The 26,462-nt window shown below is 47.3% G+C and overlaps 1 protein-coding gene across 3 annotated transcripts in view; it reads left to right on the top strand.

Annotated features, from left to right (window-relative positions):
* The window catches only part of slc25a22a (solute carrier family 25 member 22a), a 286,820-nt gene that overhangs the window by 237,306 nt on the left and 23,052 nt on the right, over nucleotides 1–26,462 (top strand). For all 3 annotated transcript variants that reach the window (XM_072518918.1, XM_072518919.1, XM_072518920.1), the window contains 2 exons: nucleotides 530–716; nucleotides 17,718–17,872. In XM_072518918.1, coding sequence (XP_072375019.1) covers nucleotides 530–716; nucleotides 17,718–17,872 — 342 coding nt within the window. The remainder of the gene's footprint in view (nucleotides 1–529; nucleotides 717–17,717; nucleotides 17,873–26,462) is intronic.

The raw sequence follows: 26,462 nt of genomic DNA on the forward strand, positions 1-26,462 counted from the left end.
CTGCTGAGCCAAACTGACACTGACTTTTAATCATGGAACGTTGCATATGAATATTGGATGTGCAGAATTATCTCAATGTTTTTACATTGCCAAAATGACATTACCAAAATGAATAGCAAGTATTGGGGCTTTAGCATTTAATGCTTCCCCATTGGGTAGTTGTGTCTCCGATATCTTAATGTTACCTCTTCTGGACATAATTAATTGCTAGAAGTCTTTTATACTTTGAACACCCCATATCTAAGAGGTGTGACCACACCGGTCTTGGATAGAACATTCTCAGCATTACCTGTGATGAGAGAAACGTCTGAACATCTTATTAACATTGCAGGCCACTTAACCTGGTATCTGAAATTTGTACCCCAGTGTGAGTCTGCACCTTTTGGCCTGGATAGGGGGGGAGCAAAGAAAGTTGGAGGGTCAAATAATGGGGCCTATTTCATTGACACTGACCCATTCTCCTGTTCTGCATGGCTTGTTTAATCTGTTTGCTGTAACTGACCTCCTTTCTCTATCTGATTACATGCAGCAGCCCAACGGAAGCTGATGGCAGCCGAGGCAGTGTCGAGTTCCCCCGTGGGGGGCCCCATCTCCAGCACTAGTCACACTACCTCTACCAACAAATCCCAACAGACTGCTATACAGATCACCAAAGAGCTGCTGAGGAGCAAAGGAATTGCTGGTCTTTACAAAGGCTTAGGTGCAACATTGCTAAGGTAGCAACATGTGCCATTTGTGTACATAACACATAGTAATCATTGTGACATGCAATAAAATGACATCCAATATCACTGCAGTTAAAAGCCTATGACACCTTTCCACCGCAAGATTTTAGCTCAATAATTACAGTTGACAAAAGCAACTGGGTTGGTAAGGAGTCATATAACAATGCATTCATGTGATACCTTTAATGTAGAAGAAGGCTGCAAGGCATACACATAGGTATAATCAAAGAAAGGTAGGCTGAGTGGAAAGAAGAGTTGTTCGGGATGGGTGACCAAAAGCATAGTCATGGTGGTGGGCTTTAAGGACAGTCTAAATATAAGAGAGACAGTTGAAGGAGGAAATTCTGGAGCCTGCAGCCTATGTGGGGCGAAGAGAGTGTCAGTCAGAGTCAAAAGAACAGAGAATTCAGGATGGTTGGTGAAGTAAACGGCGAAGGGGAATCCGAAAACTTCATAAGAAAGGCATTTATTCAGCATAACTGCAGTATTTACACAGGACCCAGTTACACATCTCCGGGTCCTCACTCCTTTCTGTCAGCTGCTACTGCAGCTGACCTGTTACATTAGTGCTGGTTAACTCACTGCCCAATCAGCACTAGGGAACAATCTTCCGCAGCTGGATGAGTCCAAGTCCAGAAACAACTATGGAGGAGAGGCGAACAAAAAATTTGAGAAGGACAAAGAGGGCAACAAAAACCACAAAGGCCAGACAACAACAAAAACAAACAAAGCGTTTTGGGCCCAACAAGGCACCACAAAACGGGAACAGGACAGCCCGGCGTACACCCCATCAAACATTATATCCTGCACAACACCCCCACTAACCACACAAAGGGCGAAGCTGCTAACACCGAACCTGGGGACGGTGCACACCACAGCATCTGGCCCATCAACTCAAGGCCTTATCGGCACCGCCACAAGGGGACTAGGTTTGGAAGGGGGGGGGGGGGGGGGGAATCGTCAGACAACGCTCAATACTACACCCCATACTCTTAAAAACACTCACCTCAGTATACAGAAAAAAAGGGAATTAACTGCAAACACCGAACACCCAGGGAGCTGTCACCCCAGAATTTATATAGTACCGATGCAATCAGGCACATCACACAAAGATCTTGTTGATCTTTTTGTGGACTCGGCTTCACTTACTCGCCCACTCACCATAACATTCTATTCCTTTACTGTTCAGAAATCTACCTACCTTTGCCTTAAAACATTTAATGAGATAGCCTCAACTGCTTCACTGGGCAGGGAATTCCACAGATTCACGACCCTTTGGACAACGAAGTTCCTCAGTCCTAAATATGCTGCCCCCTATTTTGAGACTATGCCCCCTAGTTCTAGTTTCACCCACCATTGGAAACAACCTCCCTGCTTATGTTCTATCTATTCCCATCATAATTTAATGTTTCTATAAGATACCCCCCCCCCCCAATTCTTCTAAATTCCAATGAGTATTGTCCCAGTCTACTTAGTCTCGCCTCATAAGCTAATCCTCTCAGCTCTGGAATCAGCCTAGTGAATCTCCTCTCCACACCCTCCAGTGCCAGTGCATCCTTTCTCAAATAAAGAGACCAAAACTGTACACAGTACTCCAAGTGTGGCTTCACCAGCACATATACAGCTGCAACGTTATCTCACTGCTTTTAAACTCCATCCCTCTACCAATGAAGGGCAAAATTCCATTTGCCTTCTTAATTACTTGCTGCACCTGCAAACCAACTTTTTGCGATTCATGCACAAGGACACCCAGGTCCCTCTGCACAGCAGCATGCTGTAATTTTTTATCATTTAAATAATAGTCCATTTTGCTGTTATTCCTACCAAAATGGATGACCTCACACTTATCGACGTTGAACTCCATCTGCCAGACCCTTAGCCGCTCACTTACACTATATCTATATCCCTCTGCAGTCTTTGTGTCCTCTGCACACTTGGCTCTACCATTCATCTTAGTGTCTTTTGCGAACTTTGACACATTACACTTGGTCCCCAACTCCAGATCATCTATGTAAATTGTGAACAACTGCGGACCCAATACTGATCCCTGAGGCACACCACTAGCCACTGATCGCCAACCAGAAAAACACCCATTTATCCCCACTCCTTTCTGTCTGTTAACCAATCTTCTATCTATGCTAATACATTACCTATAATGCCATACACCTTTATCTTATTTACCTTGTCGCATGCCTTCTGGAAATCCAGATACACCACATCCACCGTTTACCCGTTGTTCACCACGCTCGTACTGTCCTCAAAGAATTCCACTAAATTCATCAAACATGACCTGCCTTTCATGAACCCATGCTGCATCTGCCCAATGAGAGAATTTCTATCCAGGTGTCTCGCTATTTCTTCCTTAACAACAGATTTAATCATTTTCTCCAGTACAGAAGTTAAGCTTCTATAGTTAGCCTATAGTTATATATAGCCTATAACCCGGCCTATAGTTACCCGCTTTTCAGCTACCTCCGTTTTTAAACAGTGGCGTCACATTTGCTGTTTTCTAATCTTTTTTTAAAAAATGTTTTTATTGGGTTTTTTGGTATACATAACAAATATAAATATGAACAGAACAGTGAGAATTTTGCAAGGGAGCACCGAGGCAGTTATTTACATCGAGATCGGTTTTAACTATTTACATGGATTTTTCACTGTTTCTTTTTTCCGTACTTTTGTCCTTTCCTCGCAGCGTTTGCTATGGCTGTTATGGTCCCCTATGTATCTCTCCCCTTCTGTTTTCCCCTCTTTTTTCTCCCCTCTAGTTCCCGTTGTTGTTGCTCCTGCCCTCCCCTGTGGACCCTGGCTCTCCTGTTGGGTTTGGTTGTACTTTCCTATTTCCCCGGACCCCCTCTTTCTTCCCTTCTGTGTTGTGCCAACTCTCCCTTTTGGCTACCTAGTTAATGGCCACCAATAGGTCTTGGGACAACCGAGCAAATGGCTCCCGCGTTTTGTGGACGCACTCTTCCGACCCACGCATGGCTTATTTGATTTTCCCCATTTGGAGAAATTCCAACAGGTCGGGCAGTCAGTCTATAGCTTTAGGCAGTGCTGCTGACCGCCAGCTGAGCAGGATCTTTTGGCGGGCGATCAGGGTGGCAAAGACAAGGGCATCAGCCCTCCTCCCCATGAAGAGATCTGGCTATTCTGATACCCCAAAGGCTGCCATTCGGGCATGGCTCCACACTCATCCCCACCACTTTGGACATTGCCTCGAAGAAGGCTGTCCAGTACCCAGCAAGTCTGGAACAAGACCAGAACATGTGGACGTGGTTGGCCGGACCTCCTTGACACTGTTCACACCTGTCCTCCACATCCGGGAAGAACCTGCTCATTCGGGTTCTGGTCAAGTGGGCTCTATGTACCACTTTTAGTTGTGTTAGGCTAAGCCTTGCATATGTGGATGTGGAGTTGACCCTATGCAGTGCTTCACTCCAGAATACCCACCCTATTTCAAACCCCAAGTCCTTCTCCCACTTCTCCCTTGTCTCGTCCAGCTGGGTGTCGGCCCCCCCTATTAGTCGTCCGTACATGGCGCTTCAGTTCCCTTTGCCTAAAATGTCTGCGTCCAGCAATTCCTCCAGTAGTGGCGGTCGTGGGTATGCCCTTGTTTCTTTTCGTAGAATGCTTTTAAGCTGCAGGTACCTGAATTTGTTGCCACCTGTTAGTTGGAATCTTTCTGATAGCTTGTCCAGCGTTGTTATCCTACCGTCAGTGCACAGATCCCTAACTGTCAGCGTCCCCTCCGTCCTGCCTCCACCTTTTGAAGGGGGCATCTGTGAGTGCAGGCGCGAACCTGTGGTTGTTGCAGATGAGGGTTTTTTCGGTCATTTCGGTTGGGCTGAAATGTTGGCGCCGTTGATTCCACGACTAGAGTGTTGCCACCACCACTGGGTTGGTAGAGTGCTTCTTGGGTGGGGATGGGAGTGCTGCTGTGGCTAGGGCCCGGAGGGAGGTCCCCTTACAGGAATCCTCCTCCATGAGCACCCACTCAGCTTCCGGCTCCTTTATCCACCCCTTTATTCTTTCTGCTGTCACTGCCCAGTGGTAGTACTGCAGGTTTGGGAGGGCTAGTCCCCCCATAGATTTTGTTCCCCCACAAACGCCATAATTAGTTTGTCCAGTGAGTTGAAAAAAGTCTTGGGGATATAGATCGGGATAGATCTTAGTAGGAAGAGGTACCTGGGCAGCACATTCATTTTGATCGTCTGCACCCTCCCTACCAGCGAGAGTGGGAGTGTGTTCCATCTCTGCTGATCCTTTTTAACTTTCTCCGTCACACTGGTCAGGTTCCATTTGTGGACCCCTATCAAGTCGTGGGCGATTTGGATCCCCCAGGAAGTGGAATTTGTGCTGGGCTTGTTTAAACGGCAGCCCCACCAGCTCTGCCCCTCCCCCTTGCTGGTTCACCGGGAAGATCTCACTTTTGCTCATGTTGAGTTTGTAGTCTGAGAAGGCACCAAAAGCTTTCTTTTGTTTTAAAAACATTTCATTCGGGTATTTGTAGTTTTTATAATACTAATAACGATAACAGCAATATAAACATGGTACATAAAGTAATTCCATCCCTATCCCGTTCTTCGCACCCCTAACAGTAAGATAGTAGCCTAGCCACCCCCGACCCCCCCCCTTCCCTAGATTTCTGCCTCTGCTGACATTTTAATTTTCTCCGAGAAAGTCGACGAATGGCTGCCACCTCCGGACGAACCCAAACATTGACCCTCTCACGGTAAACTTTATTTTCTCAAGACTGAGAAACCCAGCCATGTCACTAACCCAGGTCTCTAATTTGGGGGGCTTTGAGTTCCTCCACATTAACAGTATCCGTCTCTGGGCTACCAGGGAGGCAAAGGCCAAAACGTCAGCCTCTCTCGCCCCCTGGACTCTCGGCTCTTCCGACACTCCAAAGATCGACACCTCTGGACTCGGCACCACCCATGTTTTAAGTACCGTGGACATAGCCTTAGCAAAGCCCTGCCAGAACCCTCAGCTTCGGGCATGCCCAAAACATGTGGGCATGATTTGCTGGACCTCCCGCGCACTTCGAACACCTATCCTCTACCCCAAAAAACTTGCTCATCCGGGCCACCGTCATATGTGCCCGGTGGACTACCTAGAATTGTATCATAGAACATAGAACATTACAGCGCAGTACAGGCCCTTTGGCCCTCGATGTTGCGCCGACCTGTGAAACCACTCTAAAGCCCATCTACACTATTCCCTTATCGTCCATATGTCTATCCAATGACCATTTGAATGCCCTTAGTGTTGGCGAGTCCACTACTGTTGCAGGCAGAGCATTCCACGCCCTTACTACTCTCGTGAGTAAAGAACCTACCTCTGACATCTGTCCTATAGGTATCTCCCCTCAATTTAAAGTTATGTCCCCTCATGCTAGACATCACCATCCGAGGAAAAAGGCTCTCACTGTCCACCCTATCTAATCCTCTGATCATCTTGTATGCCTCAATTAAGTCACCTCTTAACCTTCTCTCTAACGGAAACAGCCTTAAGTCCCTCAGCCTTCCCTCATAAGATCTTCCCTCCATACCAGGCAACATTCTCGTAAATCTCCTCTGCACCCTTTCCAATGCTTCCACATCCTTCCTATAATGCAGCGACCAGAATTGCACGCAATACTCCAAATACGGCCGCACCAGAGTTTTGTACAGCTGCAACATGACCTCATGGCTCCAAAACTCAATCCCTCTACCAATAAAAGCTAACACATCGTACGCCTTCTGAACAATCCTCTCAACCTGGGTGGCAACTTTCAGGGATCTATGTACATGGACACCGAGATTTCTCTGCTCATCCACACTACCAAGAATCTTACCATTAGCCCAGTACTCTGTCTTCCTGTTATTCCTTCCAAAATGAATCACCTCACACTTTTCTGCATTAAACTCCATTTGCCACCTCTCAGCCCAGCGCTGCAGTTTATCTATGTCCCTCTGTAACTTGTAACATCCTTCTGCACTGTCCACAACTCCACCGACTTTAGTGTCATCTGTAAATTTACTCACCCATCCTTCTACGCCCTCTTCCAGCTCATTTATAAAAATGACAAACAGCAGTGGCCCCAAAACAAATCCTTGTGGTACACCACTAGTAATTGTACTCCAGTCTGAACATTTCCCATCAACCACCACCCTTTGTCTTCTTCCAGCTAGCCAATTTCAGATCCAAACTGCTAAATCACCCTGAATCCCATGCCTCCGTATTTTCTGCAGTAGCCTATCGTGGGGAACCTTATCAAACGCTTTACTGAAATCCATATACACCACATCAACTGCTTTACCCTCATCCACCTGTTTGGTCACCATCTCAAAGAACTCAATAAGGTTTGTGAGGCACAACCTACCCTTCACAAAACCGTGTTGACTATCTGTAATCAAATTATTCCTTTCCAGATGATTATACATCCTATCTCTTATAAACCTTTCCAATATTTTGCCCACAACAGAAGTAAGGCTCACTGGTCGATAGTTACCAGGGTTGTCTCTACTCCCCTTCTTGAACAAGGGGACAACATTTGCTATCCTCCAGTCTTCTAGCACTATTACTGTAGACAAAGATGACTTAAAGGTCAAAGCCAAAGGCTCAGCAATCGCCTCCCTAGCTTCCCAGAGAATCCTAGGATAAATCCCATCCGGCCCAGGGGACTTATCTATTTTCACACTTTCCAGAATTGCTAACACCTCCTCCTTATGAACCTCAAGCCCTTCTAGTCTAGTAGCCTGAATCTCAGTATTCTCCTCGACAACATTGTCTTTTTCCTGTGTGAATACTGATGAAAAATATTCATTTAGCACCTCTCCTATCTCTTCGGACTCCACGCACAACTTCCCACTACTGTCGTTGACTGGCCCTACTCTTCCCCTAGTCATTCTTTTATTCCTGACATATCTATAGAAAGCTTTAGGGTTATCCTTGATCCTACCTGCCAAAGACTTCTCATGTCCGCTCCTGGCTCTTCTTAGCTCTCTCTTTAGGTCCTTCCTAGCCAACTTGTCTCAGGTGGTTAACTGAACCTTCATGTCTCATCTTTACATAAGCCTCCTTCTTCCTCTTGACAAGTGTTTCGACTGCTTTAGTAAACCACGGTTCCCTTGCTCGACCACTTCCTCCCTGCCTGACAGGTACACACTTATCAAGGACACGCAGTAGCTGTTCCTTGAACAAGCACCACATTTCCATTGTGCCCATCCCCTGCAGTTTTCCTCTCCATCCGATACACCCTATGTCTTGCCTCATCGCATCATAATTGCCTTTCCCCCAGATATAACTCTTGCCCTGCGGTATATACCTATCCCTTTCCATCGCTAAAGTAAACTTAATCGAATTGTGGTCACTATCACCAAAGTGTTCACCTACCTCCAAATCTAACACCTGTCCTCGTTCATTACCCAGTACCAAATCCAATATGGCCTCGCCTCTCGTTGGCCTATCTACATACTATGTCAGGAAACCCTCCTGCACACATTGGACAAAAACGGACCCATGTGAAGTACTCGAACTATAGCGTTTCCAGTCAATATTTGGAAAGTTCAAGTCCCCCATAACAACTACCCTGTTGCTTTCGCTTCTATCCAGAATCATCTTTGCAATCCTTTCCTCTACATCTCTGGAACCTTTCGGAGGCCTACAGAAAACCCCTAATAGGGTGACCTCTCCTTTCCTGTTTCTAACCTCAGCCCATACTACCTCAGTAGACGAGTATCAGGCTAAGCCTGGCACATGACGAGGATGTGTTAACCCTACTGAAGGCATCCACCCACAGACCCGCCTCTATCTCTCCCCCTAGTTCGTCTTCCCACCTGCCCTTTAGTTCCTTTATCGGAGTTTTCTCCGACTTCATAAGATCTTGGTAGATATCTGATGCCTTCCCCTCTCCCACCCATGTTCTGGAAAACTTGCTCACCCAGTGTCGCAACCGACCCCCCCCCCCCCCCCCCCCCCCCCCCACCCCGAACCAGCCCTTTCCAGTTCCTAGAAGCCCTTAATGCCATAGCCAATGGCTCTATGGCCAGAGCAAACAACAGCGGGGAGAGGGGACACCTTTGCCTTATCCCTCTGTGCAGTTAGAAATAGCCCAACATCAACCGATTCATGTGCACACTTGTTACTGGTGCCTGATACAAGAAACGTTCGGCAGCGCTAACCCACCCTTCCCCCGACTGCGCTCCAACAATACTTTCTTCACTCACGGGGTTTTACCCGCCCACACAAAGCCCCAAATCACTTTATTCACCCGTTTAAAAAAGGCTCTCGGGATGAAGATTTGGAGGCACTGAAAGACAAACAGAAATCTGGGGAGGACAGTCATTTTCACGGTCCGTACCCTCCCCGCTACTGATAGCGGGAGCATGTCCCATCTCTTAAAGTCCTCCTTCATTTGTTCTACTAGTCGGGACAGGTTTAACTTGTGCAGTGTCTCCCATTCCTGAGCCAACTGGATTCCCAGATAGCGAAAGGTCCTTCCTACCATTCTAAATGGCAGCTCTCACAGTCTCTTCTCCTGTCCTCTTGCCTGGGTCATGAACATCTCACTTTTCCCCATGTTCAATTTATACCCCGAAAACCTGCCGAATTCCCCCAAAACGCATAATATTCCCATCCCCTCTAACGGGTCCGAAATGTACAGGAGCAGGTCATCCGCGTAAAGCGAGACCCGGTGTCGCGACCCCCCCCCCACCACCCCCACCCCGAACCAGCCCTTTCCAGTTCCTAGAAGCCCTTAATGCCATAGCCAATGGCTCTATGGCCAGAGCAAACAACAGCAGAGAGAGGGGACACCCTTGCCTTATCCCTCGGTGCAGTTAGAAATAGCCCAACATCAACCGATTCATGCGCACACTTGTTACTGGTTCCTGATACAACAACCGCACCCAGTCAATGAAGCCCTGACCAAACCTGAACCTTCCTAACACCTCCCACAAGTAATTCCACTCCACCCAATCAAAAGCCTTCTCCGCATCCGTCGCAACCACCACCTCCATCTCCCCCCCCCCCCCCTCCCCGAGGGCATCATGATAACGTTTAAGAGCCTTCTAACATTGGCTGTGAGTTGCCTGCCCTTTACAAATACCGTCTGATCCCCTATCACCCCCAGGACACAATCCTCCATCCTTGTGGCCAGTACCTTAGCCAACAGTTTGCCGTCCACATTCAATAGGGAGATTGGCCTGTATGACCTGCATTGCTCAGCGTCCTTTTCCCATTTCAGAGTCAGCTTTTCCTGAGCTGGTGCGCTAACATTCTGCTTGCCTTTTCCCCGTACTCGTACACTGCTCCCCTTGCCTTCCTCAGTTGTTCCACCACCTACCCTGTAGATAACAGCCCAAACTCCACCTGTAACCTCCACCGCTCCTTCAGTAACCCCATGTCCGGGGCTTCTGAATATCTCTTATCCACCTGGAGTATCTTCCCAACCAACCTATCCCTCTCTGCTCATTCCACTCTTTCTCTGTAGGCCCGTATCAAAATTAATTCCCCTCTGACCACTGCCTTCAGAGCTTCCCCGTACCATTTATTTCCAGATAGTTCTGGATGGACTTACTCACCCGCCCACAGACCGCTTCATCTGCTAATAGCCCCACATCCAGCCACCATAACGGGCGCTGCCCTCTCTCTGTACCAATCCGTAGATCAACCCAATGTGGGGCATGATCCGACACCGCGATTGCTGAGTACTATGTATCCACCACCCCAGGCAGTAGAGCCCTGCTCAGAATGAAAAAGCCGATCTGAGGATATACCTTGTGGACATGGGAGAAAAAAGAAAACTTCTTCGCTCTTGGCCCTCCAAACCTCCATGGGTCCACTCCCCCCATCTGCTCCATAAGTCCCTTCAATTCCTTCGCCGCGGCTGACACCCTCCCTGTCCTAGATTTTGACTGGTCCAATCCTAGATCAATGACTGCGTTGAAATCTCCCCCCCATGATCAGATTATGTGACTCTAGGTCTGGGATCTTACCTAACATCCGCCTCATAAATTCCACATCATCCCAGTTTGGTGCATAGACATTCACAAGTACCACCCACATCCTCTCCAGCTTCCCACTCACCATTATGTACCTGCCCCCTGTATCTGACACGATTCTCCCTGCCTCAAATGCCACCCATTTGTTAATCAGGATAGCAACCCCCCTGGTCTTAGAGTCCAGCCCTGAATGGAATACCTGACCAACCCACCCCTTCCACAATCTGGTCTGATCTATAACCTTTAGGTGCGTCTCTTGTAGCATTGCCACAACCGCCTTCAATCCCCTCAGATGCGTGAACAGGTGAGCCCTCTTGACTGGCCCGTTTAGCCCTCGGACGTTCCAAGTAATCAGCCTCGTCGGGGGGGGGGGGAGGGGGGGGGGGGGGTGGCTACCAGCCTCCCCCCTCCTCCCCCTTCCGACTAGCCATTACATTTCTTAGGCCAGCCTCCCGCTCGTGTCCCTCACCTCCTCAAGCCCGCCCTCGGTCATCCGCCGTTCTCGACCTCCCATTTGTCCCCTAGTGACTGTTCCTCCCCTGTCAGCAGGCCAGCTCCCCTCCTCCCCCCTAGTAACAGCATTAAACACCCAACCCCCCCATATCAAACTTATCACCTACTCACCCCCCACTGTGCTTCCGTGAACCAGCTGACCTGGTAGCTCCCGCCCATGGCACCAGACATCTTATCTCTCCATTGTTCTCCCTCCGACCGTCCGCTTGGACATACGTATTCAAAACATCACAGTCCCCAGTAAACAAACAGTTAGAAAGAGAAAAGTCCCTCCACCCAACTCCCAATAGAACAAAATTAACTTTAGAAACAGAAACAGCCGCTTGTTACACAGAGCACTACATATTCAAAAAAAAAAGCACAGTTCCAACCAAGCACAAAGAAAAGACGAAGAAGATCCATCCACCCTTCCCCCACCCAGCACCAAGTTAACTTACAAACTGAGCAACAGTCCAAGAATCAATGTAAAATAAACCATTTCACATACAGTGCAAAAGAGAGAATAACTTTTAACAAAATCAATACAGCATTACCCGTCTCGAGAGTTCAGTGATCTCAGTCACTTGCCAGCCCTGCACTTTTACAAAGTCCATCGCCTCATCTGGCGTCTCAAAATAAAGTTGCTGCTTTTCATACGTGACCCATAAATGAGCTGGATAAAGCAGTCCAAACTTCACATTCTTCTTGAAAAGGGCCGATTTTACTCTGTTGAATCCTGCTCTTCTCTTGGCCAGATCCGCACCCAGGTCCTGGTAGATACGCAGCATGCTGTTCTCCCACTTCCAGCTCCGTGTCTGCTTGGCCCGCCGCAAAATGTGTTCCTTATCCAGGAACCGGTGCATTCGCACCACCATCGCTCTCGTCGGCTCGTTCACACACGGCCCTCCTCGCAAGCGTTCTGTGCGCTCTATCCACTTCCATGGGTGGGGCAAGCGCCCCATCACCCATTAGCTTCTCGAGCATATTCGCCACATATGCCCTTGCATCTGTTCCCTCAGCCCTCAGGGAGGGTGACAATCCTCAAGTTCTGTCGACGGGACCTGTTCTCCATGTCCTCCACCTTCTCCTGCAGCCTTTTCTGCTGATCCCTCATCAGTACCACCTTAACTCCAGCGCAGTTAGGTGTTCCTCATGCTCGACCACCTTCTCCTCAACCTTCTGGATCGCCCTGACCTTGGGCTTCCAGCCCATGCTCCATCCGGTCGATCGATGCCTTGATCGGGTCTAGACCATCCTCCTTTTGCTTGGCGAAACCCTCCTGAATAAATTTCACCAGCTGCTCCGTTGACCACTGGGCCGCTGAGCCAGTACCCTGCACCTCTGCCATTTTTTTTCTGTGCAGTGGGTTTTGCACGTGCCTTCTCTACTTGATTTTTCCTTCTTATCCGACCACTTCTGGTCCACGTCTCCGTATACTGGTGTGGGATTCCTCCTCACTGTCCCATCCACTCCCGATTTTTCAAACAAAAATTCAAAAAAAGTCGGGGAGAAAGGTCCAAAAGGTCCGTCACAAGCGGGAGCTACCAAATGTGCGACCTCCTATTCCATGTCCGCCAACGGAAGTTGGTAAACCCTTTCAAGAGAGCCATGATTCCTTCCATGCTGCTTTGTGGGTCTGAGATGTAGAGGAGCAGGTCATCCGTGTAGAGTGAGACTCTCTGCCTCCTCTTCGGATCCCCTTCCAGTTCTTTGCTGTTCTGAACGCGATCGCCAATGGCTCTATCGCTAATGCGAAAAGCAGCGGAGATAGCATGCATCCCTGCCTCATACCCCTATGCAGTTGGAAGTACTTAGAGCTGGTGGTGTTTATCCAAATACGCACCATGGGGGCATTGTACAGGAGGTTCAGCCAGGCGGTGAATCCTGTTCCGAGCCCAAACCACTTGAGTACCTCTGAGGTACTTCCATTCGACTCTGTCGAAGGTCTTTTCTGCGTCCAGGGAGACGATTGCCTGAGGTGTTCTCTCCCTGGATGGGGTTTTGATTACGTTCAGCAGGAGCCTGATGTTCAATGTTAGCTGTCTACCTTTGACAAAGCCCGTTTGGTCTTCTGCGACCACCTCTGGTACGTAGCCTTTTGGCTAGGATCTTGGTCAGTATTTTTGCATCTACGTTTATGAGTCTGTCGGAACCGTATTCTGTTGGGTCTTTGTCTTTTTTAGGTAATAATAATCTTTATTGTCACAAGTAGGCTTACATTAACATGGCAATGAAGTTACTGTGAAAAGCCCCTAGTCACCACATGCCAGCACCTGTTCGGGGGAGAATTCAGAATGTCCATATTACCCAACAGTGCGTCTTTCGGGACTTGTGGGAGGAAGCCAGAGCACCTGGAGGAAACGCACGCAGACATGGGGACAACGTGCAGACTCCGCACAGAAAGTGACCCAAGCCAGGAATCAAATCTGGAATCCTGGCGCTGTGAAGCAGCAATGCTAACCAATGTGCTACTGTGCTGTCCATATCAGCGAGATTGAGGCTTGTGCACGTAAGACAGTGTTCAACCTTCTTGTTGGGCACTGTCTGTCTCTAACCTCACATCCATATAATGTGGAGCATGGTCGGAGATTACGATTGCGGAGTATTCCGCCCTAACCAGCCCTGGAAGTACCCATTTCCCCACTACAAAGAAGTCAATCCTTGAGTATGCATTATGCACTTGGGAGAAGAACTCCTCCCCCCGGGGTGGGTGAATCGCCATGTGTCCACCGCCCCCATCTGCTCTATAAAAAGGCCAAGTTCTTTTGCCATGACTCTCGATCCTGCTCACAAAGGGTGCCATCTATCCACCTAATTATAGAATCCCCTACAACTACCACTTGTCTTTTTGCTTACCCCACTTGACTGGCCTCCTGATGGGATGTTGAGGGGAAGGTGAATTCACAGGAGCAACAATGTAGCCATTACTTTTCAAACATGAGACACCCTTGCATTTGCACTTAATAATATTAAGCTTCCCAAGACAATCTCCCCTCATCCAGCAATGTTAATCAATATTTGCTGTTTAAATAAAGGTATTGTGCAAATATCAGCAGAAATAGAAGTGTATCGGAGGATTTGAACTTGATTCATTTTTAAGTGACTATGGAGATTTTTTTTTTCTTTTTTTCCTCCACTGTTTTCTCCTTCATTTTCCTACCAGCACTGATTCCTTGTTGGCATCGATTCCTTGTTAGAATAATTTCCATGGATACCAACTGCTCTCTCACCCAAGTAATCATTTTTGATAAATGAGACTTGGCAAGAGTGTTTGGCTATTTGACTATGAAACATCCCAGCAGATCCTGACCATTTGCTTGTTTCCTTACAGAGTTGTGTGAAATAGTGGAAGAATTTTCACTCTGATTAACATGAATGCTCTTTATACCAGTCAATAGGGTGGTTAGGCATACACAGCGGGAAGGTTTTATGGTGTCCTGCAACCTATGTGATGAGGAAATGGACAACCCAGTATTTGAACCTTGCACCTTCTGATCCAGAGGTGGGAATACCAGACAAGTGTTCTTTTAGATTAACGGTTCACTCCCTTTTCTTCAGGAGTCGGAACTCTTGCCAGTTTTTCCATTCTTTAGTTCCTGGCTGCACGCAATAAATTGAGCACAGACTGGTAATCAAACTGGATCTTTCCAATGTATATGACTGCTGGTATTTTCCCACAAGTCAGGCAGAGAACTGGATTTCTTAAAGTGCTAAACTGTTTGTAATGAATCATTGACAATTACACCATGCTTAACAAAGTAAATCATTATGTTGACCAAGGGTGCCATTTCCTTATAGTTCGGTGATTAAAATGCTACTTTATTGCTGGTTCAATTCACTTGTGGGAGAGGAGTCCATCGGTTACATATTTAGGCTTTATGTGAATGAGCACAATGGTTGAGCTACTGAATGTAGGGAGGAGGAAATGTTATAGGAGGAAGATTGCACCCTCCCCCCATCCAATTGTAGATAGCTATGCACTATGCAAAATTGTGGAATTATCCATGATACTTCTCAGTTTGCTGCCTTTAATTACAGTGGAAAGCATCATCTGAAGAGAGATTTGGGAATAGAATAAATGTATTGAGCTGTTTAACTCTGATAAATGTCATTAGAACCAGTCCTTGACACTGCTTCATCTTCGATGCCCTAGTCTCCAATGAAACAATTTCTCTCTCCTACCCTGGTACAGTCCTCATCCCCATTATAAACATAAATTACGCAGACATGAAAGGAAATGGCAGACAACTAGTTTAATTATTCACCTGGCTGGACCACAGAAAGTACTGTTGGGTTTCTATTCTCATCTGCCAAAACTGTTCATCCTGTTCCAGGACCAATGTGGAAGGCAAAGATAATGCTTGGCTTCTTTTCTCTACTGCAAACTGCCACCGTAAACCCCTTTCCACTATCTTCTCCAGCTTATCTCCAACAACACATGTGAGGAGCTCATGGACTTTTTATCAAGTTTGGGACCATCTGATCAGCTGTTTTGACTACTTCTCCCCCCCCCCCCGACTAACCAAACCGTTAAATGCTCACTCTCAGCTTGTATATTTCTCTAATTTCTCTCCTGTATTCTGATGCGACCATCAATTCACTCGAAGACACGTGGAGAAGTAAACCGTGGTTTTAATCAGCTTAGAACTGTGCCTGCCTGCGACCGGTACAAGGCGGCCCTGCAGGTCAGCTGCTCTTATACTTCCTCTAAAGGGGAGGAGACATGGGAGCCTGTACATATCCCCCCGTGGGTGAAGCCACACAATGGCCCACAGGTGGAGCCCACAGGGTTAATAACATAACATAACATAATACAGTGCACTGGTGAATTATCAGTAATTATACATTCACCACATATTCTTTCCTCATGCCCTCTCGCCCAATCTCCTGCTGCCACAGCCCTATTCCCATGAAACTGTTGACCATCCAATTTCCCCTCCTCTCTCCATGTTAGCTGATATTGTTCATTATTCTCTCTCTGCAGGTGTTATCTCTCCCTGTTAAATCTATCATCATCAACAGTCTTATCAAAAGGCAGCCCTTGGCATTCCCCCCCCCCCCCGCCTTCTCGCCTACAACCTTCCTTTCCTCTACAGGATCCTTGCATTTCCTGTCATCACCCAAATCAGGATTAATCTTTCCTACAGCTCCATGTTCGAACCCCAATCAGGTTTCTGTCCCTGCCACAATACAAGACAACTCTTCTGAAAATCACAAGAACCCATTATTGTACTCCTATTCCTCATCGACATGCTGTCCCTTGATGGAATAAGCCAAAAGCACATGGATACATCCAGCTCTAACTCACCACCATCATCTCTCTCAGCTCCTCCAAGGTTGATAAATAATCAGGCTGCTTATCCAGCATTCAGGACATGGATGAACAGAAATTTCCTCTAATTAAATACTGGGAAAATTGAAGGCGTCATCATGGAATCACAGAATTTACAGTGCAGAAAGAGGCCATTCGCCCCATCGAGTCTGCACCGGCCCCTGGAAAGAGCAACCTACCCAAGCTCAGGCTTCCACCCTTTCCCCGTAACCCGACCTAACCTTTTGGACACTAAGGGGCAATTTAGCATGGCCAATCCACCTAACCTGCATATCTTTGAACTATGGGAGGAAACCGGAGCACCCAGAGGAAACCCACGCAGACACGGGGCTATTGTTCATTATTCTCTGGAGTGGTGTCCACTCCAAACTGTTTCCCTTCGCTACTAATTCTGTCCCACTTCCTGGCAACAATCTGAGACTCAACCATTTCACAATCTTGGTGTCATATTTAACCCCAAGATGAGTCTCCGACCATATATCCTTTTTGTCACTAAGATTATCTATTTACACCTCCTTACATCCTCCGATTCATCCTCTGCCTCAGCCCATCTACTATTGAAACCCTAAATCATGCATTTGCTGCTCTAGACTTGATCACTCCCAACGTTTCTCCAGCTGCCTACCCTACTTTCTCCTTTAAGATAATCCTTAAAGCATGCCGTGATATCCCACGTATTTGGCCAACTGCTCTAATATCTCTCAATGTGGCTGATGTCATATTTTTGAGCTTTCATACTTGTGTGAAATGCTTTGGGATGTTTTCTAACGTTAAAAGCGCTATAAGAGTAGAAGTTATTGCTATTGATCAATGGTCTTTTACGTTAATTTTGAATTATTATAATAGATTTTAGAGGTTATTTACAGCTCCCAATCCCATCATGTGTGAATAGTTGCTCCATCCTTCCAGACGTTATAAATGTTAACTATGTGTTAACTATGCTGCCATGTCTTCTATTGTCACAACTGAGTTGATAGTTTTATCTGCAAATTTTAAATTGGTTCAAAATACTTCCATAAACTCACCAGTGGTCAGTTTTAATTAGATGAAGTGCTTGTACTTATCTCTTTCTAAATTACTTATAGAAGCCGAAAGTTAAGGAATACAGAGATAAAAGAGAAGGTGGAAGTGCTGATGTGTGTAGCACACTCTGGTTAATGTTGTTCTGTTTATTTAAAGGGATGTTCCTTTCTCCATGATCTATTTCCCATTGTTTGCTAACCTTAACAAGCTGGGGCAGAAGAGTTCAGATGAGAGAGCTCCATTTTACCTATCCTTCATCAGTGGCTGTATTGCAGGCAGCACAGCTGCTGTAGTAGTGAATCCTTGTGATGGTAAGGTACTATTTTCATCATTCTCGTGAAATGTTGCAGGAAAACCTATCTTTTCATGTCGAACTGCCTCATTGCTCTCCATAGGTCTGACCATCTGTCTCTGTCCATTAATCTCTCTTTTCATCTGGTACAAAGGAACTAGAGTAGAACATTCAGCCCTTCCAGTCTGCTCCGCTATTCAGTTCGGTAGATCAGGGTTGATCTGCACCTTAATTCTGTTCACCCAATTTTGCACCATATCCTTTGATGCTCTTACCTAACGAAAGTCTAGTGATCAGCTTTGAAAGCTCAAATATATCCATGGAGTCTGTCTGTTTGATTGGCCCAGTATCTTTCCATGTCTACCCTATAAAATGATAACTAAGGACTGGTTTTGACTAGTGTGCCAATACTTCAAGAATACTAATTTGTGTCTCATTGATTTGGGCTACATTGAACCTGTGTTTCAGAGGTCCAGAGCAGAGTGCTAACCCACCATAACACCCCAACCCCTGCCCAACACTGCTTATACCCAACAAAAGCCCAGGTCTTCCAGCATGCATTATGCAGTTTTGACTCGGGTGTAAGTGATCTTGCGACTGTGTCTGGTCTGCCAGGGAGTGCTGCTTCTGAGGATTGGATTGGATTGGATTTGTTTATTGTCACGTGTACTGAGGTACAGTGAAAAGTATTTTTCTGCGAGCAGCTCAACAGATCATTAAGTACATGAGAAGAAAAGGGAATAAAAGAAAATACATAATAGGGCAACACAACATATACAATGTAACTACAAAAGCACTGGCATCGGATGAAGCATACAGGGTGTAGTGTTAATGAAATCAGTCCATAAGAGGGTCATTTAGGAGTCTGGTGACAGTGGCGAAGAAGCTGTTTTTGAGTCTGTTCGTGCGTGTTCTCAGACTTCTGTATCTCCTGCCCGATGGAAGAAGTTGGAAGAGTGAGTAAGCCGGGTGGGAGGGATCTTTGATTATACTGCCCGCTTTCCCCAGGCAGCGGGAGGGGTAGATGGAGTCAATGGATGGGAGGCAGGTTTGTGTGATGGACTGGGCGGTGTTCATGACTCTCTGAAGTTTCTTGCGGTCCTGGGCCGAGCAGTTGCCATACCAGGCTGTGATGCAGCCTGATAGGATGCTTTCTATGGTGCATCAAGAGTCATTTGTCCCATAGTTTCAATTGTCATTCTTTACCTTGAAGGCAGAATTAACCATTGCCAACCAAAAATTGTACATGACATTTAAATATTTAAACAAAAAAATCTCATGGCATTAAAAGATGCTTTTGGACACAGTTACTGCAGATCCAATTATGGTTCCTGGATAGAATTTATCATATGTATTGAAGTTGTAACCTACCATGTTAAATTATCTTGAGTAGGAAGTGTATTTGTATTTGAACTTTCAGCTTTTATCAGACTTTGAGGTTTTTGAAGATGTTCATTGTGTTTTTCCCTCCGTCGTTGGATTAATCATTTTGTTTCCTAAGTAAATAATCTATTTTTTCTCTTCTGGACACTTTCCTCCCAGAAACCTAATTTGAAAAGCGTGAAATTCACTGCATTCCATAACTTATGAAGGCAATGGAAACATCAGAGTTAAAGCCAGCACCCTACCTCCAATCTGAGTGCATGGGATTTGGCAAGAGCTTGAATCTCAGCTCCATTAGATTAGCTTGCTTGATAACCAGAGAAAATGCAGCCTGATGTATTGTGTGTCCCTGTACTATAAGGATGTTACAGTAAGCCCCAAGCACAGAATAAGTTCAAGCTTTTGATGGGTGATGCAAAGAGGTTTAGAATGCTGAGGACAGTGTGAATGGCAGCCAGTGCAAATTGTGGTTTATATTCAAGCTAAACTTTCACATTCCCTGTTTTATTGGACAATTGGAGTTTTCCTTTCAGAGTTGGCCCTTAACCAGAATATGAAGATGTTGCAAATGAGATGCTGTAAAAGACAACAGATTGAGGGATATTACAATCCCAGACCAAACCCCAACAGTGAAGGATACTGAACTGAAACCCCAATATTTTAGTTTATTTGAAGACTGTGCCAAAAGAATGATTCGCTCCAGGAAAAACAATAGGGCTTTGGTATTTGTAAAACAAAACTTTATTATGAATACAATATTAAACTTTTGACTTCACACCTGAAAAGAACAGCTTACAATTAATTACCCCTCAACACGACCATACAAATTTCCATTAATCAACCGACCGCTGACTCATCAAGTTCTCTTTGATCAATTTAAATGGTTCTCTCACCCCATGACCAAAAATCAATTTTTAATAAACTGAATCTGTTGATCCATTAAGTGCATCCCTCTTTGCAAATAGCACAAATGGAATTCCTTTATCACAATCTTCTGGGATATATCTGACTTATAGGCCCTCAACGTGACCTTTGGAGTTTGATAGCATCTTTCAAATGCCCTTGTGATTCCAGATGATACGACATTGAGTTAAACTGCTTTATTCCTAAAGTGATCCATAACTTTCTTGAATAACTTCAGCATAAAATTGGATCCCTGATCTGATTGAATTTCTTTTGGTAGTCCATATCTAGTAAAAAAAAAAAATTGGTTAACTCCTCTACAACCCTCTTAGATGTAATGTTTCTTTCATAGAATTTATAGTGCAGAAGGAGGCCATTCAGACCATCGAGTCTGCACCGGCTCTTGGAAAGAGCACCCTACCCAAGGTCCACACCTCCACCCTATCCCCATAACCCAGTAACCCCACCCAACACTAAGGGCAATTTTGGACACTAAGGGCAATTTATCATGGCCAATCCACCTAACCTGCACATCTTTGGACTGTGGGAGGAAACCGGAGCACCCGGAGGAAACCCACGCACACACGGGGAGGATGTGCAGACTCCGCACAGACAGTGACCCAAGCCGGAATCGACCCTGAGACCCTGGAGCTGTGAAGCAATTGTGCTATCCACAATGCTACCGTGCTGCCCCACGTGCTGCCCTAACAAAGATCGCTTAATGGAATTGCTTCCAGAAATCTAGTAAACACATCCATTATGGTCAGCAAATACTGATTCCCACTTTGGGTTTCAGGCAGGAATCCCACACAATTAATGAGGACTCTGGTAAAAGGTTCATCAAATGCTGGAAAGGGTATTGAAGGTGCTGGTTTCCCCTTTACCTGACATGTGTGATATGCAGTCCAGACTGATAAAAATGGTTTTGTATTTTTGCTTGAGTTTTCCTTACTCCTATAAAGCCCCCTACCGGAACCTCCAGGAGTAATTGCATGACAAAAATATGACTTTGGTATTTCTAAAAAATATATATTTTATTTCAATCACGTGCAACATGTTAGCATAGCACAAAATAAACTAAGTACGTACAGTTTATTCAATTCTCTCTCTTTCCCCCCACCCCAGTGAGACGAACAGTTCTTAAAACGTGGTCAGAAACGGCCTCCGACGTATGTAAAACCCCTCCTCCGACCCCCTAAGGGGGAATGTTATCTTCTCCAGTCGAAGAAATGCATACAAACAAATCCCCCAACCAAGTCATGACCCCCAGTGACACTGCCGACGTCCAGTTCAGTAGTATCCGTAGCTGAGCAATCCAGAGAGGCGCATGCCACAACATCGGCCCCCTTCCCCTCCTGTAACCTCGGTGCCTCCGACACCCCAAAGATCGCCACCATAGGGCCTGGCATCATCCGGACCCCCACAACCTCTGACAAACTCTCAAACACCCCCTCCCAAAAACTACCCAACTTTTCACACCCTGAAAATGTGTGAACATGGTTCGCCGACTCCCTCCCACACCTTTTGTATGCAACCTCTACTCCCGGGAAGAACCCACTCATCCGTGTCCGAGTCATTTGAACCCTATGTACCACCTTAAACGGTATACTGTTCATCCTCGCACAGGAGGAAGGTTGAGTTGATTTGGTGCATTAACTCGATCCAAATTCTCCACCCCATCTCGATCCCCAACTCTTCCTCCCACTTCAGCTTGATCCCTTCCACTAGGTCCGATCCCTTCTCTCCCAACCATCTATAAATATCCCGAATCCTCCCTTTCCACCACTCACCTGGGACCAACAGCTTCTCCACCAAAGTATAGTCCGGCAGCCGATTAAAATAAAGGCAGTTCCTTCAATGCAAATTCCTGCACCTGCCAATATCTACATTTGCTCCCCATCGGCAACTCAAAGCTCTCTTGCACTTCCTCCAACACCGCAAACTTATCCTCAAAAAACAGGTCCCTAACCCGCTCTATTCCTTCCTCCTGCCATCTCCCATACATCCTATCCACCTTACCCGGTACGAACCGATGGTTTCCACACAGTGGAATTAATGCCGACATATGCCCCAATTTAAAATGTCTCCTCAATTGATTCCAGATCCTGACTGAAGATTCCACTACTGGGCTGCTCATATGCTTCCCCGGGGAAAACGGCAACGAGGCTGTGGCCAGAGCCCTCAAACTCTTACCCCTCATACAAGATTCCTCCTCCAGCCTGATCCAGTGTCCCCCTCGCTCCCCCACCACTACCACCATCAGCATCTCATTGTCTCTGCATGTGCCGCCCAATAATAGTGCAGCAGGTTAGGGAACGCCAACCCCCCTCCTCCTGCCTCCTTTGCAGTAGTATTCTACTAACCCTCTACATCTTGCCTGCCCAAACAAACTCCAAAATCAGTTTGTCCACCTTTCAAAAGAAGGTCATGGGAAGGAAATTTTGGAGGGATTGAAAAATAAACAAGAACTTTGGCAATACATTCATCTTTACCACCTGAACCCTCTCTGCAAACATCAAATGCAGGGCCTTCCATCTTTTAACATCCCCCTAATCCCCTCTATCAAACTCGTCAAGTTGCACTCGTGCATCGTTGCCCAGCCATGAGCCACCTGAATACCTAAATACCGGAATCTTAACCCTAGCCACCCCAAATGACAGGGCCCCCAAGTTCGCATTCGGACACCGAACATTCACCAGGAAGATCTCACTTTTCCTGACATTCAATTTATACCCAGAGCAGACCCCAAACCTCCCCAATCAGTGCATAATTCTCTCCATACTTTCCAGTGGATTCGCCACATACAACAATGAATCATCGGCATACAAAGGTACCATATGTTCTTTGCACTCTCCTCACAATACCCTGCCACTCATTCAAAGCTTGGAGCCAACACAAACAACAATGGTGACAATGGGCATCCCTGCCTTGCCCCCCCCCCAATACTGTCCGAAATATCCTGGATTTGTCACGTTTGTTCTCCCACTCGCCATAGGGAACACGTACAATAGCCATACCCAGGACACGAATATCAACCCAAACCAGGACCTCCAACAAGTACTGTCACTCCACTCGGTCAAAGGCCTTCTCTACATCCATAGATACAATCACCTCAGGCAGTCCCCCACCGAAGGGGTCATAATCACATTCAAGAGCCTCCTAATATTAGCAGAGAGTTGCTGCCCCTTCACAAACCCCGTCTGATCGTCTCAGAACACATCTGGCACAAACCCCTCCAACCTCCTTGACAATAACTTAGTCAATACTTTCATGTCGGACTTCCGGTGACGGCGGGCGGGAGGCAGCTGGCCATTGGAGGGCTCCCGTTCGGGAACGGCATTGTCGGGGTTAACGCCCGGTCCTAGGGCCAGCGACGGCAGTAAAAGTCGGGAGACAGCACAGAGGAGGGGAATGTCGAAGACCAGCAAAAAAACGGCCGTGAAAAAAGCAGCTGAAAGTCCGTCGGGGAGTGGAAAGGTCACCGTGGGGGCAGTAAAGAAAATGGAGGTTGGAGTACCAGGGGAGGCCGCATTGCTTATGGCTGAAGAAATAACTAAGATGATGGCTGCGGAATTCGAAAGGCAGTTTGCAAAATGCATGGAGACGGTGAGGATGGAGATGAGGGAGGTTTTGAGTGCGCTGGTGGAGGAGGCGATTTCCCCGGTGAGGACAGCGGTGGCGAGCGCAGTGGCGGAGGTGCGAGAGCAAGGGGAGGCGCTGAAGGAAGTGGAGGAGACGTTATTGCAGCACGGTGATCAACTTGCCTCGATGGGGAAGGAGATGTGGAAGGTGATGGATACTAACAAGGATCTGCGAGGAAAAATGCAAGACCTGGAAAACAGATCCAGGCGACAGAATTTGAGGATTGTGGGGCTGCCCGAAGGAGTTGTAGGACCGAAGCCGACTGAGTATTTTGTCACAATGCTGGCAAAACTATTGGGGGAGGGGGAGGATCCCTCCCAATATGAACTGGATCGGGCTCATCGGTCGTGGAGGCCTGTACCAAAGGCGAGTGAGCCGCCAAGGGCAGTGACTCTGTGCTTCCATAGGTACAGTGTGAAGGAGAAGGTCCTGAGCTGGGCCAAGCAGAAGCGGGTGGTGCAGTGGGCTGGAGCTGGTATACGTGTGTACCAGGACTTTACAGTGGAGTTGGCGAGGAGGCGGGCTGCCTTCAACCGGGTGAAGAGGGCACTGTACATTAGCAAGGTGCAGTGCGGCATTGTATATTCAGCGAAGCTGAGGGTGACTTATAAGCTCAGGGACTTTTATTTTGGACGGCGGAAGCAGCGGAAGAGTTTGCGAAGGCAGAGGACTGTGCCAGAACTGACAAAATTGAGAAATGGCCATGTGCCGATTTAACCGCATGACTGTATTTTCTTCTTTTTTGTTTCACTGCGTGCGGGTGTAGGGGCTAAAGGAGCCAATGTTGTATATATTTGGACAAGGGAAGGGATGGGACTTTCACTCGAAATGAGGGCTCTTTGGGGTGTAGGTTGATCTGCGGAGTGTGTGTGCTAAAAGGGGATCTCTGGTCTTTCCTCGGGCCGGGCAAGGGGGAAAGGGACCTGGGCGGGGGCCTCCACGCTGGCCGGTTTAAGCCGGCCAGTGAACGGGAGTGAGGTGGGGGGAGGGGCTGCGGCCATCGGAGCCTGGCAGAACAGGGTCCGAGTGGTCTAGCCGGGGTGGAAAGTTCGGGGGAAGGAACCGAGGTTGGGAGGAGGAGTTTTACAAGAGGCAGTGGACGGGAGGAGCTGGAGACTTGGGAGGGTGGGGGTGGGGGGGGGGGGGGCGGGGCGGGGTGTTCAACTCTTGGGTATCATGCACGGTACTCTTTCAGAGGCTGGATGGCGTTGAGTGTAGGGTGGGGAGGGGGAGTGGACTCTATAGGTCAATGGTGACCATGGGCGGTCCCGGATTCCTTTTTCTTTTCCTCCCTTGTTTTTTGTTTCCACCGTGGGAGGGTTTGGTTTATTGGATGCATATATTGACAGGTGGGCCGTTGTTTGGGGTGATGGGAGGATGGGATCATTGGTATTGTTAAGGGGATTAATTTTGTATTTGTTACCATTTACTGTTTGTGGGTGGGGTGCACATTTTTGAAGGAAAATGTGAAAATGTAGAATAAAAAAAAAAAATTAAAAAAAAAAAAGACTCATGTCGGTATTCAACAATGAGATGCCTATAAGGCCCACACTCCATCAGGTCCTTGGCCTTTTTTGCACTCAACGAAATAGATGCCTGCACCAGCGTATCCGGCAGCTCCCACCTCTTCACTGCCTCATTAAACATACTCAAAAGGTGGGGGGCCAACTCCACCAATTTTTATAAAATTCCTCCGGAAAGCCATCTGGCCCTGGCACCTTCCCCGACTGCATCATACCAACACACTCCACTACTTCCTGCAATCCCAGTAGCCCCTCCAATGCCTGCTGCTTCCCCTCCTCCACTTCTGGGAACACCAACCCATCCAAAAACCGACTCATATCTGCCCCATACAACTCACGCTAAAAGGCCTCAAACACTTCATTTATTTTCTCCAGCTCCGTCACCGCCACGTCCCCCCGCTCTCGCTGCACAATTTCCCTTGCTGTCGCAACTGGCGGGCAAGCAGTGGACTCACCTTCTGACTGTACTCCTACTGCGCCCCCTGTAGTTGGTGTAGCTGACCCACCGACTTCCCTGTTGTCAAGTCAACAGATCAAATTCCCCCTCCAGCTTCTTCCTTTCCGCCAGCAACTCCCTAGCCAGGGCGGCCAAGTACATCTGATCCATGTCAAAATTACATTCCAGCAAGCTCTAACTCTCCTCCCTTCAAACTCTTAAGTTGCCCGAACACCCGGGACATTTTACCTTTCAAGCACATTCCACATTACAACCCTCACTGGGGGCTTTTCCCCCACCAAGACCTGCCATCCCCGCTCAGCTCAGACCCTGCCCAAACCTCCATCCCCTCATGAAAGTGGGCCCACCCACGATGGTCACCCCCCCTGTCCTCAGCCACTGTACTAACTGCGTCACCAACCCATTCCCCCTGACCCCTTCCTCTCCCCTCAAAAATCAGACTAACTATCGCAGCCCCCACCCACACTCTGCTTCCATTCACTAACATCTCCTAGCATGATGGCTCCCACGTGGAGGCTCTGACAAAGGGCTTGCACCTATGCCTTCCAACCTACCCATCCCCCCAGTTCCGTTTGCACCACCATGTCCCCTCTTCAACCCACCCCCATTTTTCCTCCCTGTATGTCACGTACTCATGATAGTACTAAACATCACACCACAGACGCCCCCATACACAAAATTCTCAATTATCCCCCAGATCC

The sequence above is a fragment of the Scyliorhinus torazame genome, chromosome 10 (assembly GCF_047496885.1).
Source record: "Scyliorhinus torazame isolate Kashiwa2021f chromosome 10, sScyTor2.1, whole genome shotgun sequence".
NCBI lineage: Eukaryota > Metazoa > Chordata > Chondrichthyes > Carcharhiniformes > Scyliorhinidae > Scyliorhinus > Scyliorhinus torazame.